This window comes from Grammomys surdaster, unplaced genomic scaffold, assembly GCF_004785775.1.
Source record: "Grammomys surdaster isolate TR1022 unplaced genomic scaffold, NIH_TR_1.0 187, whole genome shotgun sequence".
In the NCBI taxonomy this organism is placed as follows: Eukaryota; Metazoa; Chordata; class Mammalia; order Rodentia; family Muridae; genus Grammomys; species Grammomys surdaster.
Genome location: NW_021604632.1, coordinates 5,297,599 through 5,315,911, shown reverse-complemented (window position 1 = coordinate 5,315,911; position 18,313 = coordinate 5,297,599). Strand labels below are relative to the sequence as shown.

At 43.4% G+C, this 18,313-nt stretch overlaps 1 protein-coding gene across 1 annotated transcript in view; it reads left to right on the top strand.

Annotated features, from left to right (window-relative positions):
- Hydin (HYDIN axonemal central pair apparatus protein) overlaps nucleotides 1-18,313 on the top strand; it is a 342,846-nt gene that overhangs the window by 139,225 nt on the left and 185,308 nt on the right. Inside the window, exons 13-16 of the mRNA XM_028768759.1 lie at nucleotides 2,211-2,311; nucleotides 4,795-4,930; nucleotides 7,013-7,177; nucleotides 8,359-8,511. Of these exons, the coding sequence (XP_028624592.1) occupies nucleotides 2,211-2,311; nucleotides 4,795-4,930; nucleotides 7,013-7,177; nucleotides 8,359-8,511 (555 nt within the window). The remainder of the gene's footprint in view (nucleotides 1-2,210; nucleotides 2,312-4,794; nucleotides 4,931-7,012; nucleotides 7,178-8,358; nucleotides 8,512-18,313) is intronic.

Sequence of the window (18,313 nt, the reverse complement as noted above, 5' to 3'; positions counted from 1 at the left end):
AAATATCCAGTGGCCCCTGCTCCCAGTCTTCTTGGGGTCCTGACATGAGATTTGGTTTAAGTAGAGCAATTCTGGTCTGGATATGAGCCCATTCATCATCACGATCTCAGCTCTAGCCTCTCCTCAGAGGTAATCTGACCAATTGTTGGAACCAGGTAAGATCTCTTCCCAGGCAAAAAGAGCTTTCTCCTTCTCCAGCTTGAGATTCCAGGAGCTGACGGGGAAATGGACTCCAATATCTTGGAAACTACTGTTTCGATAGTCTAACGGCCAAAAGGAGGACACAAGTGTCTCTTTAGAATAACCTTGTTCCCACCAGACCAGTTACACCCCAGTTAAACATACATTCACTGGGTCCAACATGAATGCAGAACCAGTGTCTTCCAGGGAGCTGTGGCTTCTAGCTATTTCTAGTGCCATCACTGTTCCATACAGACAATGCACCCATTGGCTCTAACAGAAGAGTGGAAGAACTCAGAATCTGGCTTCAGAGTCAGGCCCTCCACAACCATAAACATCCGGGCTTATGCCAAGGTGACAGCTAGGTCATTCAGGTTTACAGTATAAATCTGGGTCCTGGCAAATGTGGGTGCCACATATCCTTCCACTAGAGCTTTGTATTTAAGTCCACAGGAAGAGGGGTGCGAAGGCTGCCCAGCACCCTATTGTCTCCCTAGGTTTGGTCTGAAATCAGACCAGTGCAGTGGCATTCGTGACACCTCATGGTGCCCAGCAGCAGGGTTACTTCATAGTTAATGGAGAAGGGCTTCAGATGTCTCCCTCACCTTTGCTTCTCCAGACACCGGGATCTTGCAAAAGGGAAGGCTGAGGAACTGAAGTAATGGTTTCTGGGAAGGAACGACTTCACAGCTAAAATGGCTACTTCTGTAGATATTATCATTGGATATTTATTCAATCTAGCCACTGTTTCATCCCCAGATTTGTTTGAGGTGCTTTTTAATCTCTCACCTCAGATCTATTCATTTTAACTCTTTTTCTGGGAATGTTCAGCCCTTCCATGGTCTTCTCCAGGGGTCTAGAGAAGCTCGCTCCATCGTTATGTTCTCTCCAGAGATGGCTAACTGACTTTTCCTGGAAGGAGCTTAGCCACAGTGGATTTACTTTTCATTTGCTCCTCAGCCTCCACATGATCTGTATGTACTTTTACTCCTGGAGACACAGGAGTGCCTAAAGACAGTTTTCTCCCCACCAGCCTCCTGGTTAGCTTTCTTCCTACTGACCTCAAGCCCAATACATAAACAAAGGAGTTCAATCATGCCAACACCTTAGCTTTTCTCTGAGCCAGACAATTTTTCTTTCCAAATCAATGCCTTCCTTTTTATTTTTTTATGTATTTTTGGCAAAACAAAACAAAACAAAACCCCTCCCTCTGTGCTTCAGCTTCCCTTCCTGATCTGCACTTTCAGCCAGGTCTGTGTGGACTCAAATTTGCATGCAGCAATTCCCTCTGCCACCAAAAAGATTTTAATTAGTACCCAATACATAATTTATAGGCAGAAAACCCTTAGCCCATGCCAGAAGCTGTTTTCCAAACTAACAAGTATCATTTCCAGTCGAAATCATTTTGAAGCAATTAAAAGTTGTAACAAGGCTTTCAGAGAGCCTAAAGACAAAGTTTCACAGCAGTAAATACAAACATAGGGGAGAATGTTCTGGGCAGAGACTGTCCTCAGGTGGTCCTGGCTTTGGACCTTTCTATTTTTCTGCTAAAATGGAAAGGGGAGACAAATTTTTAGTTTGAAAAAACGGATTGCCCCTGCAAGTTTCTAAAGTATATGTAGTTATTTTCATTTCCCTTCGATGTAAGAAAAAATTCACTGTACTGTTTTCTCAGTTGTACTGAAGTTTGGTCATTTAGTTAGCGCCCAGTAGCATAAGGGACAATTTAAACAGCAATAATTAAAGTCTGTCTGATATTTTTGAAGTCTCTCACCATCTATGGCCATCTTCCCCTTTCACCCCAGAAATGAGCCAGCCTATTATGCTAACACTGAGTCTAACCCAGTGTACGAAAACATCCACCATGGCCTGACCCTATAATGTAACTCGTTCAGTGTAAAACACCGTCCATCTAACGAAACAGGACACTTAGAAACCGCGCTGACGCAAGTGTTCTCCCCCGGCTCCCGGCTCCCCCATACAGAGAGCTAGCCTTTCAGAGCAGCAATGTGTCACCTTTTTCTTCCCAGGTGACCTTGTGCTCCAACACCGTGCAGAAATACGAGCTGGCGCTGGTGGTAGATGTGGAGGGTATCGGAGAGGAAGTGTTGGCACTCTTGATTACAGCCAGGTAGCATACACCTGTTCCTCTCTGCCAGTATCCTCCCTCACCCCTGGGCCCAGGGTCAGGCTGCCCCTCACAAGGCAATTGGCCTGCTAAACACTGCGTACTGGGTTCCTCTTGCCTTCCTGGGGATGGGAAATGAAATCTGGGATGCAAAGTGCAAAGTTTTAAAACAGAGAATGTTTGTAAAGGACCTTTGGTGGAGATACCAAGGACCAAAGGCTGTGTGTGTGTGTGTGTGTGTGTGTGTGTGTGTGTGTGTGTGTGTGTCATATTGCTCTCTGATGAGTCTTTCAAAGTCTAAGAACTGAAAGGGTTCATCAGGTAGGTGACGAGTTTTTAAGTTTTATTTTGAATGTTTTAATGTGGTATATATCAAGGTCATGTAGGAGGAGGTGCTGTTGTTAGTCTCTAGTAATATAAACTCATTGTCTTCGCTCTGCGCGCATGCACACACACAAGCGTGTGTCTGTCTGTTGTATATGTATGTGTGTGCACATGAGCGTAGCGATGCGCCCACTCCAGTGTGCACATGTAGAGGCCAGAGATTGATCTCGCGTGTCTTCCCCCATCAGTCTTCACCCTATTCTTGAGACAGGGTCTCTCACTGAACCTGGAGCTCACCGCTTTCCCTAGACTACCTGCTGGTGGAGCATGAGATCCACTTGTCTCCGCCCCACCGCTTGTCTCCGCCCCACCGCTTGTCTCCACCCCACCACTTGAAGCTTTCATCCGAGCACAGGAGATCCCAACTCAGCTCCTCACGCTTGCACGGCCAGCCCTTGATCTGCAGCCACATCTCCCAGGCACCCAGCTTCTCCCTCTTTTCCAGTGAGTCAGTAAGGATCCCTGAAGTTAGGTTTAAATAGGAGCTGCACCCTTTGCACAGCACACAGGCTTCAGACCTGCATGGAAGCAAATGGCTGTGGACAGAAAGGACTTGGCAGGGCTGGTACATCAGTATCTGGGAGTTACGTCTTATGAGTCTTAGGAAGACACACCTTAAAGAGGGTGCAGACATGCTGATTGGGGTGTCAGGTAATAACTGTGTGTTGAAAGTTTGAATGGAGACAAATATGAACCTGGAAGGAACTAGAACTCTTGCTGCCTAATTAAATATCTATTTAAATATCACCACAATCCAACTTTGTTTGTCTCACTGAAACTAGGAAAAGGCTCTTTGGTTCAGTCTGTACCTTTCTGGGGTCTGCTTTTTCCTTTGGCTTTGATCTTGCACTTGATTTCTGTGCTGGCTCTTTCTGGTTCTCTTCAGCCTCCTCTCCCTGCAGCTATTCTGAATTATAAAAAAAAAAAATTAATAATGCCTAAAGGAAGCATGAGTTTCCTGCTGAGGTTTGCTGTGACCCCTGTAAAACATCACACACCACCTCGGCCACACAGGCTAGGGAAGCAAAGGGACAGCTTTGAGAAAGTCATTGGGTCAACTGGCAACTTCCATGCCAGCTAAAAACAAACATTCATCCCTGCTCAGAAACAGGCATCGGGTTAAAGAGAGATCCTTTTGTTCTCATTTCCTATGTCATCTGCAGGAGCTGCTTGCTGACTCCCACCAGAGGAGCTTCTCTTAGAACTTGTTCTACTAGCATCCACTCAGAAAGCCAGCAGTGACTTGCCTCACCCTCCCGCAGGCTCATCCACTCTAGCTGTGCACTTAGGCTCTCCTAGATTCCTCCACACCACCCTAAGAGTAACAGCCCCACTAAACAATGCCATCCAGTCTCCAGAAAGACTTTCACTTTTCTCCCTAGGGGGTGAGATGTGAGACAGAAAGCAGGTGACTCAAAGAGACATAGGCTGGACTCCGTGAGGTCAGCATTAAACTGGACTCCACAGAACTTAAAAAGTGCCCCCCTCATCTTTGTGCTTCATGTCAGGACAGTGAGTGGCACAGGGAAGATTAGACACTGAGAGCCATAGGCATGAAACAAAGCCCAGGTCACCTGCCAGGCTACGAGCAGGGAACGCTGGCACAGCTCCAGTCCTGTGCTGAGCTGCAGGAGACAGCTACTCTGCACAGGAATTAGAATTATCATTGTTATTTAAATAATCCAAGCCTTATCCTTGGAGGCACAGCAGCTTGTCCGAGCAGCACAGCTAGTTAAGCCTCTGTGTAGTTGGCATTGGCCCTATCTGACACAGACACAGACTGGATACCCTAAGGAACTTGGCTATGGGGCCCTTCACAAAGGAGGAGCGCAGTGAAAACCATCTATGGGAAGGGTTATCAATACACAGCAAAGGCAACTATTAAGGAGGTCTTCTTCTAGTTCTTTCTGATTACTTAATGGTAAATGGGGGCTAAAAGACAAAACAGGACAGAAGGTAGAAATGGTTACTTGTTCCCCCACGCTATTATTGTTGTTAGAGAAAAACCACTATGTAACAGTGACAGATGCCTTCAGCTTAGCAATCTTCCCTTTTGTAACAAGCTCTCCATTTTGAACTGTTTAATGGGCTCCTCTGAGCAGGTGTGTCGTACCCAAGCTTCAGTTGGTGACTACAGAGGTGGACTTTGGGCGCTGCTTCCTGAAGTACCCATATGAGAAGAACATCCAGCTTGTCAATCATGATGACCTTCCTGGATGCTATAAGGTCCTGCCTCAGGTGAGTTACTTTATCCTTCTTCAATGTTGACCTCCTGAGAGGCTGTGGTGGTCCTGGGCCCATGACCTCCTGTGCTTCTGATTTTTAACCCTCGGATGAGTCGGGTGCAGGCTTAGAGAGCCACAGCTTGGATTGCCGTCTGTGTGACTGAGCAGCTGCAGGTGTAAACGGTTGTTAATTTCCCAAGGAAATTGTCCTTGATAAAGAAGAGAAAGTGTCAATTAAACCAACATGCAGAAGTGCACCTGCAAATAATTGCCTGTGAATTAACCATGCTTGGGAAATGAGCTGAGAGGTCTCATTTGTACTCATGGCCAAGGCTGAACAGCATCACCAAGGTATGGTGATGAAATGTTTATAAATGGACCCTTTGGACCAGAAATCTAGAGGTCACACTGGAAGAGAGATTGTGTCTTAATTCCTATGAAATACACTCTTCCACACATCACTACCTGGTTACAAGGGGGACCAAACAGGTCACATATGCAGAAAATTCAAAATATTTATATAGAGCAATGGAAGGTCACTAATGACACACGGTTTACCAAGAATGTACTTTAGGTCTGTGAGTATAGACTACAATATAAATTCATGGGGGTGGGGACTAGGGAGTAATTCGTGTCAAGTTACCTGTTTTGTAGGGACACAGAATAAAGATTTGGGTTGCATGTGAAAAATACAGCTGGAGGAAGATGGTAACCACGGGTCAAAACACGGCCAGACACTTGTCTTTAGTTCTTGTCATCTTTCGAAATGGAAACTCGGAAGGGGGAGGGGCAGCATGTTTGGAGTAGCATGGGCCAAAATGTGGCCCATGTCATCTGCAAAGTCTTGAGGAGAGCCAACTCAAGTGTTTCAACTGAACAAAGAAGACTGAGCCAGGACCAGATGGCTACCTCTCACTAGCCAAAGGGGTATGTAGGAGAGGATGTTGAACTTATTATGTAGGCTTCTCTTGACATAAGCAGAAATCAAGAACCAAGCCACAGAGCACATCCAACATAGACGCAGCAGCAGAAGAGGGGGCCCTGTGCTGTGCATGGCCATCTCAAGAACTCAGAGCAGAGCCTGCATCCAGGGATAAGGGAAGTAAGGTCAACACAGGGGAGCTGGGAACCTGCCTTGGGTGCAGTATCGAAGGGGAAGCCTGCTCAGTCATCAAGATACTAGCGTCTTCTCACCACATGTTCTAAGATAGTAAATTAATTTTTAAAAACTCTAGTGGACAAAGTATCAATATTTGGATAAAAGATCACATTTCAGACGTTTCCTCTTTTGTCTCAGGCTCCAGGGGCCTCAGCCAAGGACTGATATGCCATCATAGAGTGTTGCAAAGCTATGTCAGGCCAGGCCAGATGCAGAAAGGGTAGGGATGTTCCAGAAGGATGAAAGCTGTGTGCTGTGCCTTGCCGCTGGGACCTAAGGCCCTCAGGAAGGTTTTTGGAATTACTCAGACTGACAGTGTCAGCTTTGGGCCAGAATGTGGACTTGGAAAAAGAAGCCAGGTTCCAAAATACATCCATCGGGCACGCTGGTGGTCACATGCAGTAGAGAAGGACTTCACTGGGCGCTCTCAGAGCAAGCCACCCCCTGAAGCTTTCCAAGGGGTGGGTAACTAGAGCAAATTAAAGAGAAAAAAGTGTCTGTGGCAGGTCAAGGAGAACAGCAGGCTAAGAAGGTGATCACAGAAGCAAAGGACTGCTTTGGGGCGAGGACCACGTGCTCAGAAAGTGCTGGTGGCATGACCTGCGTTAATGGAGTGCAAAGGTCTAAGGCAGCGGGAAGTGAAGCATGAAGGCACAGAGGACTCAGCTGTAGACCTTGGTCATGAATGGCAATTGTCCTGAATGCCTGCTGTGCTCACTCCCTGCATCCCTAGGATAGTCTTTTTGGAGGGGGCCATTTAACCTAATGTCCTATTGGCTGAATCAAGGTCTTTATCCCATAGGCTTCTCTAAATGATGAGATATTTCTAACAACTCTCCATGAACTCAGAACAATACTTGCTTCAAAATAAGCCAACATGACATGTGTTCTCCTCTAAGCAATGCTTGCCTACTACCCTGGTTTTTCTCTCCGCAGCTGTGTGAAAATCCACCCACTGTGCTGCTTTCCAGCCCCTCCCCCTGTGGGGTCATCAACCCCCACAGCACTGTGAACATACCACTAGCCTTGGAGACCCAGGTCACTGGTGCACACCGATCCACAGTTTACATCTCGGTCTTCGGGAGCCAGGAACCCCCTCTGGTGAGTCCGATTTCAGCATCACCACTGAGGTCACACGCTCCCTACCATAGGAGAAACTATGAAAGAAACTGAAAAGTTTCTTTCCTTGAAGGTGTGTGTCATCACTGTATATCCTTTTGTTTCTACAGTTACAAGGCTTTATGTTTTCATTCTGCCAAAGTAAAGCATGTGTGTGGTATTACCTGGGGAAACTATCTGCAGATACATCCAAAAGTTGTAAGGTAGTATAGTAATTGTTCGTAAGCCTATCGTGAGTAGCACAATTTTCATATGCATGCACACATGTATACATGTATTCGTGCACACATACACACACACACCTAACACACATACATATACATGGTTGGAGCCTCTTCACGGTCAGCATATCTGTATGTTCAACAAGTTCTTCAGTTGTTCCAAGAGCAAAGCTAAGTTTGGCCATCACTCGGTCACTCACAGGCTGGTCCCCAGATCATCTTCTAAAGAGCAGCTTCATTAACAGTCACCCAAGTTTACCTACGGGAGCTGTTGAGAGTCTCTTCAGGCAAGGTAGGGGAGAAACACTGAAAACTGCTGCTTAGGCTGAACTGATAAATCTTAATGGAGTTTGTTTTCCTGGGCATTGAAGTTTGCTTGGAAGCTGATTAGCGTTTGTTGAGTGGAGTCTGATCACCTAGGGAGCACGATGAGCTAAGTGTTTTGCTTTGACCACTTCTGTGTAAGATGCTACAGGTGACCTACAGCAGACCAGCATCTCCCACACAACTCACTGTGACCCCGTCATTCCCTGCACACATACAATTGGCGAAGAAGGCAGCTAGTGCTTTAGGAAAGAAAAGGAGCCGTGTAGTTCAAAGTGTGGCTTTCAACCGCCAACCTGTGCAGTAGCTTTGCCTGTCAGCCATTACCAGAATGGATAAAGCTGGGTATCAAACTCAGACACATCACAGCAACACATAACTTAATGAGTTCTTGAGAATGGACGACTGGATGGGACTTACAGCTCCAAGAATCTGATTTTCTCTACCCTGTGACACCAGGCTGGCCCAGGAATGTTGATCACCCCAGGGAGACATTCCAGGCTAGACCACACATGTTCATCTCTGTGTCCCTCTGACCACAGAGAACCATCGGGAAGGGATGTGAGCTCATACCAGCACCCTCACCCGGTCCTTTGTTCTTCCTCTTGTGGAACACAGGCATGTCACATACAGAGTATTGGAGAAGGCCCCGTGATCTTCATACACCCCACTCAAATTGACTTTGGCAACATCTATGTCCTGAAGGACACATCCAGAATTCTCCAGCTCTCTAACCAGTCCTTCATCCCTGCAGTATTTCGGGCTCGCATGGTGAGTAAGTCCCGGGCTATCACAGCTTTGGCTAATGTCCAGTGTGTCTATTTTTTGCAACATGTGTTTAAAAATGAGTGCCAGAGCAGGGATTCTCATGGCTAAGCAGTATGAAACCATATCGCTCCCAACCTTAATTCTCTTTATTATAGTCCTTTTGTTAACCAAGAAGCACAATATACATATCTGGTAAGCAAACAGATACATTTCACATAATCCCACATGGGAGGATGTTTCGGAAGCAACCAGCGTTAGCTCTCACCGAGCCCTCTGACGAACACTGCCTCTGCAGATTCCCCTTGGATATACACTTCTTAGTTTGTTTGTTTTTGTTCTCCCCTTTCTTCAGAGACTATTTCAATGCAATTTAAAAGGATGTATTGGGCCAAAGACACAGTTTGGAGTCCTTGCTGAACTCAGTTCTCAGTACCCATATTGGATGGCTAACTCCAGCTCCAAGTGATGCACCACTCCCTTATGGACTCCATAAGCAACTGCACTCATGAACACACACACAAACACACACACACACACACACTTAAAAATAAAATAATTCTTATAAGCATGTATCACATATAAGATACTATATGGCAAAAATAGAAATTAGAGAAAACAAGTCAAAGTATACGTGTTAAAATGAGTCTGTCTCAGACTTGCATAAATCATGAGTATGGTTTAGATCTGCTAGCCACTTATAAGCTCTTATTATTTATTTATTTTTCTATCTATCTATCTATCTATCTATCTATTTATTTATTTATTGGTTCAAAAAAGAGATAATATTGGGGTTGTTTTAGGGGTTATGGAACAAATTTTTAAATTTGGGTATTTGTATTTGTTAGGTTTCTTGGTTTATTTGTTTGTCAAATTTAAGAATTTTTATTCTAGTCATTAAAATCATTAATTTTAAAACTGGTTTTCCAAATTTAAACATAAAATTATAACCAGTATTGTTTTCTTCTTATCTCCAAATTATTGTCACCTGAATAAGAGCTCTCAGATACTTCTGAAGAATCAAATATTATTATTTTCAAAGCAGTCACTATTGAAAAGAATAGAATTAACACTTTCTCCTGACTCAGGACAGCCCACCAGACACTGGTCCCAATTGTCAGCCTTTATTCCTCATCCCGGCTCATTGTTATCATCACTTTTCCTTATTCTTCATCAAGTCATCTTCATATAGAGACAGTCACTGCTCTTTTCAACATGAGGCCCCAAGATCTATATTTTTGTCTAGATAACATTATTTAATAATTGACAGAAGAAAGTCCTGTTGAGAAAAAAGTGTACTATTTACCCAATTAATTCCTGGCTGAGTTTGGTAGAAATTGTGAAGTCTTGACTAGGAAATGTTGCTGTGTGGTCCAGTATGAAACTGGCCCTAGGGAAAGAAAGGGGTCAGTGACCCTCAGAGAAAACCTAGGGGGAGGCCTCTCTGGGCCCGGGGACAACAGAAGGAAGACACAGGCAACCCAGAGAAACTTCAAAACACACATAGCATCTGTTCCCTCCCATTCACAAATCTCTAAATTTTTCTTTTCTTTTCAAAAGTGGTATTGTTGTTGTTGTTGTTGCTGTTGGTAGTGGTGGTGGCAGAGAGTGGTGGTGGTGGAGATGGTGGTGTTGGTAGTGGTGGTGGTGGTGATGGGGGTGGTGTTCATGGTGGTAATGGTGGGGGATGATGGGAGTGGTGGTGAGGCAGTGATGGTGATGGTGGTGGAGATATGTACACTGCACATCCATGCAAATGCCTGAAGAAGCTAGAGGAGAACACCAGTTCCCCTGGAGCTGGAGTTACAGGGAGTTGTGAGCCAACCCAGAGTGTATACTGGGAGCTCAGGTCCTTTGCAAGAACAGTACATGCTGTTAACCATGGAGCTGTCCCTCCAGTCCCCAGATTTCTTTTATGGCACTTTTTGGTATATTTCAAAACACGGAAAGTACATCAAGGATTTATTTTTAGTAATATAGAGTATACAGTGAATGGTCCAGCTGGCTTACTAAAACAGCGCTCTTTTCTTTCCCACAAAGATTTTATGATCGCGTGTCTCAACTGTCTAATATTTCCTTACATCAGAGTCATGCACGTGACACAAGCAATAAACTGCCAGCTGTGTCTGGCCTCCGTCAGCTCCTGGAAACCAGTGTTGGTTGAGTTTAGGCAAGTGTGAAACAGTCTCAACTGAAGTTATCTTAGTTGAAAACCGAACCTCTTTTATGTGGTAGCTGTGAATTTCCTGATATATATGTATTCATGTTACGGAAATTGAATTCTTAGACTGCCAAGCATTAGGAAAGAGTCTTAACTAATACTTGCTCCCACACCAAGCCTCCTGTGGATCAGGAACCCCACAGCCTCTTTTTGCTGGCTGTCCTGATAGGACGGGTCATTCTCTCTCTTCTCTTGGCTGGTAGAAAATGTCATCCTTCCCCAGATACTCCCTGCCGGCAGCCGTCTGCCGAGATCTCTATCATGCAGGGCAGCATGCATCATGGCCACCACTGTGATTACATCCTCCCTTAGCAAGAAACATACAGCTGAAGGGGTCAGAAGGCAGGAAGTGGAAAGCCCTCCCTCAAGGTGGTATCAGGAAGTTTAAAGACAGTTTAGAGAAAAATTTAATGTCTTAGAAATACATACTAGATTTTAAAAAGAGATTTAAGAAAACAAGACCTCTTTTAAAAGTTTGGAATAGAAGAACATGTGCATGGTATATGTGTATATATGTATATATCTGTAAAATTTTAACTTAGACTTAATTGATGTCTCATGGGTGGATCTGTATTGCTTTAGATTACATTCTGTGTTAGTTTTATTGCTGTTGGTAAAATATCCCCAAAACGGGAGTGTGGTAGTTTGAATATGTTTGGCCCATGAGAAGTGGCACTATTAGGAGGTGTGGCCCTGCTGGAGTAGGTGCAGCCTTGTTAGAGGAAGTATATCCCTGTGGTTGTTTCATATAAATGTTCAAGCCTGGCCAGTGGAATCAGAGCTTTCTCCTGGCTGCCTGTGGAAGAGAGTCCCCTCCTGGCTGCCTCTGCATCAGGATATAGAATTCTTGGCCCCTCCAGCACCATACCTGCCTGTACACTGCCATGATTCTAACCATGATGATTATAGGCTGAATCTCTGAAACTATAACCCAACCCCAAGTAAATGTTTGCCTTTATAAGAGATGCCATGGTCATGGTGTCTCTTCATAGCAATAAAACCCTAACTAAGACAGGGAGAAAGGATTCCTTTTGGGAACACAGAGTCTCTCTTCACTTGGAACAGCAGAAATGAAGTGGGTCTGGGGAAGCAACCCCAGGACCCTGAGGTCATCAGCACGAGTCCGGAGAACATGTGCAATCTCTTCATGGGTGTCCCTGGCTGGACAGACAAGGACATTGCTTGGAAGCTTCTGGAATTCTTTTCCTTACACTCCCGGCGCTAATTTGGCCTTGGCTACAGTTAGCGCAAAGCCTTCTGTTGAGATTTCAGTAAGACCTTGGGAGTCTGCTGGCACTGAGACAGATGTCTGAGCGGCCTCTTGCCTCTGTGACTCAAGTGAGAATCCACTGTTTGATATTTAGAATTCCTAGACCCTGGGAAAGGAAATGCTGATGCCTCATTCAAGGATGGTTCTTTTTGTTGGCTGTGTACTGAGCCACACGGTGATACAGCAGAGGGGACCCAGGTGTTCACATCTCAGACCTTCAGGCCCTGGGACATGTCCTCACCTCAACAGGGTCAGCTTTTCTTCTCTTATTTCTTTGAGTATCTGTCTCATTCCAGTGATTACAGTCTCTGCACTTCATTTCCAGCACCTAGCAATGGGTGTGGCAGTTACGGTGGTGACGGTGAAACGAAATTCACTGTGACAAATGTTTATTTACAGTCAATATTGGATAGATAGTATTGTGTCTACTACAAATCTACTGTGATCATCATAAGATAGCAGGAAGGGAGATAAGGACCAGTTAAGTTGACATGGAATAAGTGGCGACCTGGCACTGTCCCTGGTGGTTTGAATCCAGACCCATGACCTTTTCGCCTGGTTCTGTACTGTTTAACTTTGCCAGATCAGTCAGTGGGCATCAAAATGGCAAAAGAATTTTGATAATGTCCAAGAGAGAACATTATCCTGGATAGTTCTATTTCCTTGCTCTCTGCTCAAAGGCAACCATGTAATAAATTTAATGTGTATCAAAGTCATGCTTTTATATTAATACATAATAAGTTTATAAGTATATATGGGGGTTTTTTGCCAAAAAGCTATGGGTTTTTTTGCTTTAAAAATGTTATCTAAGTCGAGTTACTGTATGTGACGCCTTGTAACTTATTGTTGAGGCTCCCTGTTGTATTCCAAAACCCACCCATGCTTATGCACATGTATCTGTTCACTCAGCTCAGCTGCTACATGTATTCAATTTACTGATATTATGGTTATTTCTTTTCCTACGAGTTGACAATTGTGTTATTGTAACAGCAGCACAGTGAACAAAGTCCTTGTCGCTTTGTACATGCAAGTGATAACATGGGCTTATGCAGAGTGGACAAATACCTAGGTGTAGAATTGTTGAGTCCAAAGCAGTTTTATCAAAAAAAATGTGCCCTTCCGGAAGTATTTGAGCTTTCTCTCTAAGACTCAAACTTTAGTACAGCCAGATTCCTACGCTCTTGTCAGCACGACCCCTGGGATGGCACATCACTGTAGGTTTTATGTGTAGTTCCTTGGTTACCACTGAGGTTCAGATGTCATTTTTAGATACCTTTTATTGTGTAGACTGACCCATTGTTTACAATGGGGCTTTGTATTCTCTCAAAGATGCTTTTTATCTCAACTTCAACCCTTTTCTTCCCTGAGCCTCCACGGCACAGCCTTGTCCCCATGTGACAAGCATTCCGAGGAATGGCTAAACAGTGCTGACTCTTATGTCTAAGTAAATGGTTTATGTAGTATACATGAAGAAAGTAACCTATCCTTTCACTGATGAGTAAATACTTGACTTTTCTATGACCTAGCCATGAGGAACTGGAGCAGGTTGCCAAGAGATTGACGAAATTATGCAGAGATGTCTTGAATGACTCATGAGGTGGATTAGAAGCCACTGACAGAGAGCAGTAGGAACACAGGAACGAACACTCACAGAAAGTCAAAAAGCCACAACCGACCATACAGACAGCAGGTCTCTCAAGGTGCTGCACAAGAGTCCCATGCATTAGCATCTCATTCACTGCCCCCTTCTGCCCTCCCCATTCCTCCCCTGTCTGTTTGGGGACACAGAGCTACACCAGGGTTCTGAGATTCTCTACTCTGTTTTTCTGTGACTGTAAAACACCTCTAAAATTTGTTGATTGGAAAGGTTCATTTGTTAATTTCTGCTCTTAACCTTCTGTTCTTCTGCCTGGTTTCTTTTCCACCATTTCCCTCTTTTTCAAGCACCTTCATCACTTTCCATTTCAATCTGATGGGGCAGTCAGAGTTTGTCAGTATTTTCTTTACGTGGCACACAGTACATGTAGCGTCACACATGTTCTTATTTGCAGTCTTTGTTATTCTAAGTCTGAGAGTGTCGTTATGGTTTTCTCTTTGTGGGTTACATACAGGTCTGTAGTTTTAACTCTTAATAGTTTTCCTCGTTATGGACTTTAATTAGATTAAAGTTAGAACACACGGCTTGAGTAACACATACTCTAAATGAGGTCTTTCGGAGACATAACATGTGATTAATTTTTATAGCTACTCCATATGACCTTAGAAAGAATACAGATTACCTAATTATTAAGTGCACTGGACCATCTATGTGCCTATATTATCAAGTCAATATCACTAAATATATCATTCATATCTCCTACAATATTACCATTTGCCCAAATTCGATAGAATTTTATCAAAGACTCTCTCTTTTCATTTCCCAAGTATCAATTTTCACCCTGTGTATCTCAAAGCCAAATGATGAATTTTATTATTATTCCTATTATTCTTCTTTCATATTACATTATTAATTCTAATTCCAATTTAAATTAAATTTCTGGGTTAAATTCTAACTTTCCCGAGAATAATTTTTAATTGCTATCCAACTGGTATATCTTTTTATTCCCTTAACTTCATTTTTGTGATTTTCTTGGAATAATAATTTTAAATATTTTAAATAATACTTAAATAATATTTTAAATAGAATTGAGTTTTTAATGTGTGTGTGTGTGTGTGTGTGTGTGTGACATGTGTGCAGGTTTCAGATTCCCTAGAGGTGAGTTACAGACAACTGTGTGCCACATAGTGTAGATACCAGGAACCAAATATGGATCTTCTCAAAGGCATCAGGGCTCTTAACCACTGAGCCATGTCTCCAGCCCTGAGTTGGATTCTTAGCTAGCCAATGATAGACTCTGCCTTTAATTCAGAAAGTATATTGATGCCCTGTTGCTGATGGAATGAATTTGTTAATTAACAGTTCCAGAGGTCATTTGTCTAAATAAGACTGAGTTCCCTTTGAGACTTTAGGAGAGAATATGTTTTCCTGTCACTTGGAAAACTTCCTCATGACCCCTTCCTTCATCTCTAGAACCAGCAGCATCTCTCCCCCTCCTTCCCCCCATCTCTCTTCCTTGCATCTTTTTCTGGTTCTGCTCCTTCTGCATCTCTCTTAAAGGATTCTTAAGATTGAACCGAGCCAAGACCAATAGTACAGGTTAATCTCTTCATCTCCAGGTCCACAATCACTCTCTTTTGATAACACTTCATAGACATCAACGAATAAGAACTGGACATTTTGTGAAGACCATTGTCCAGCCCACCACACCCAAACTAATAGTTCACAACATACCGTGACTACAGTCATCTCTCTTCCTCCACGTTCTCGATTTGCTTTCACATTCTCACAATCACTAACACTCTATATCCAGTTCCCCTGGATTTATCTGGACACTGTAGATTTTATTCGTGTTATTTCTTTAAGTGGCCATACTTACTTTCTCAGAAAATTAAATCTTTCCCTAACAAGAATGAATAAACTTAGTATCTTAGTCATCCTCAAGAATAAGGACCAGTCTGCACAGCTACTGTGTGGTGACTTTCTCATAACCTCGTTGTTCTTTACATTTTGTGTAGACCATGAATCCTCTCCTCTTGACTGTGGGAATTTCGACTTTTGTCAGACTGTGATTAACCATTCCCTAGATACGAATGTAACGCCCTGGTAGCCTGTCCCTCTTTAAGTCTGTGTAATTTTCCCTTTTCTTCCCATGCTGTGTTTTGTATGGTTGGCGGGTTTGGCTTGGCTTGGCTTGACTTGGCTTGCTCGGTTTAGCTTGAGGTAGGGTCTCTTGCTCAGGCTAACTGTCTTGCTAGCACAGACAGGTTTCACACCGCACTCTCCAGAGTTGCTGTTACTATAGACCAGCACCACACAGCCCAGCCTAGTTTGTATTTCTCTTCACAAAGTTACAGCTTTCTAAATTCTTCAATAGCGCCTCCTTCCATTCGTCAGGCTCTTCCATCCCTTTCCTTTCAGCTGAAGGTTGCTTTCTTGCCTTACTGGGCCTGGTCATTTCTGTCAGTTCCATGATTGTTTATTCAAGAGCAACTTGTCATTTTTTAACTCCTTGATTTTAAAACTTTTTAATCCTTTAACTCTCTTAAATTTCTGTTTAATCTGTCAGATGATTTGAGACTTAAAATCTGAAAACTGTTTCTTTCCTGATACTTCTGTTTCCTGTTTGTCTCAGTTAGGGTTTCTACTGCTCCAACAAAACACCATGACCAAAAATAACTTGGAGAGGAAAGGGTTTACTCTGCTTAGACTTTCATATCATTGTTCATTACTGAAGGAAGTCAGGACAGGAACTCAAACAGGGCAGGAACCTGGAGGCAGGAGCTGATGCAGAAGCCATGGAGGAGCACTGCCTACTAGCTTGCTCACATGGCTTACTCAGCCTGCTCTCTTACAGAACCCAGGACACCAGCTCAGGGCTGGCACCACCACAATGCACTGGACCTTCCCACATTGATCACTAATTGAGAAAATGCCTTACAACTGCTGGATCTCATGGAGGCATTTCCTCAAATAAGGCTCCTTTCTCTCTGATGAGTCTAGCTTGTGTCACGTTGACACACAAACCAGTCAGTACACTACTTAAAAAAAATACACACACATACCCATACATATAACCCACATACACTACACACAGACATGCAAAGACACACACATATACATATACACATACACATATACACACATACCCACACATATAACCCATATGCATACACACACATATACATACATACACACATATATATATACATGTACTCACACAAATGTACACACAGATACATGCACTCCTAAATATACACATGAACTCATAAACACACATATATACCCACATATATACACACATGAATATGTTTCTAGAATTTTCCTTGTACTAGCCTACATAGATATTTTTATTTTATTTCTTGCTCATCCTTTGAGTCTTTGTCTCAGTGGAATGCTCTAAATTACAAAGTCTGGGTTTGGTTTTTGGCAAATCTGAGACTTAACCCATCTCTACATTTTTAATTTAGTGACTGTATTTTTCACTTCCAAGATTTATAACTGGCTATTTATAAATGCTTGTTCCTGAGTCCAATCTCCCTGCCCTCATTTCATGGGCTTTGTTTTGGTTGTATTATCCCATTCTGCAACTCTCTGAGGATCTCAGATGTACTTTCTAATCAATTTCAGCTGGCACTATTGATTGTTCAAGAGTGAATCAATTGCCTGATTGTCTGCAGCTGTTCTTCCAGATGTTTGGCATTTTAAATAAGTCAGTCTGGCATGGAGTATGTATGTGCCTCATTCTTAGGGCTCAACTCCCACCTCCTTTTCTGGCAGTCTCATATTTACCTTCACTCTGGACAGTGATCATCAGCCCAGAATCAAGTCTTCTGCCTGCCTTCCCATGAGATACTGGAAAAGTCAGTTTCCAGTTGTTGTGTGACTAGTGGTCTGGCTAACAGTCAACCTGCCCAACAGCCAGCCTGTCCAACAGTCAGCCTGCCCAATAGTCAACCTGCCTAACAGTCAACCTGCCCAATAGTCAGCCTGTCCAACAGTCTGCCTCTTCAACAGTCAACCTGCCCAATAGTCAGCCTGTCCAACAGTCAGCCTCTTCAACATCAGCTTGCCCAACAGTCAGTCTGCCCAACAGTCAACCTGCCCAACAGTCAACCTGCCCAACAGTCAGCCTGTCCAACAGTCAGCCTGTCCAACAGTCAGCCTGTCCAACAGTCCCCATTTTACTCCCTCCTACCCACCAGGCCACATGCATGTGTAGACTGCAGCTTCAGGAACATTACAGCCTTTCAGTCACTCACAGAGAAGCTGCCTTGCCTAGGAACCTCGACCCACATCCCATCCTGCATATTTTGGTTTCTAGTTTTCTCCTTCAATCTGCCTAGACTAGTATTTATAATCTAGAGCCTGGTCGGTCCAGGGCTTATTGTTTCTGTTCCATGTGTGACTCATATGATGTTTATCTTGGTTTTGAACATAATTATGCTTAGCACTTTTTTTTTCAAAAAATTATCTCATTTTCTGATAAAGTGAAATAAATGTTTTAAAGCTTATATTCATTGACTGACAGACTGTCCTCTGTGCTTTAGCCCTTTGTAGGTGCTAATACACAATCCATTTCAAGAGAATAGTAGAATATGTCTTCAATGGATATAAGAAAGCAGAGGGGTTGGGGCACTTTTTTTTTTTTTTTTGGTTGTATTATGCTTGGTTGGTCTTGACTTTAGTTGTGAAAATCTATTTTTAAAAAAATTAGAAA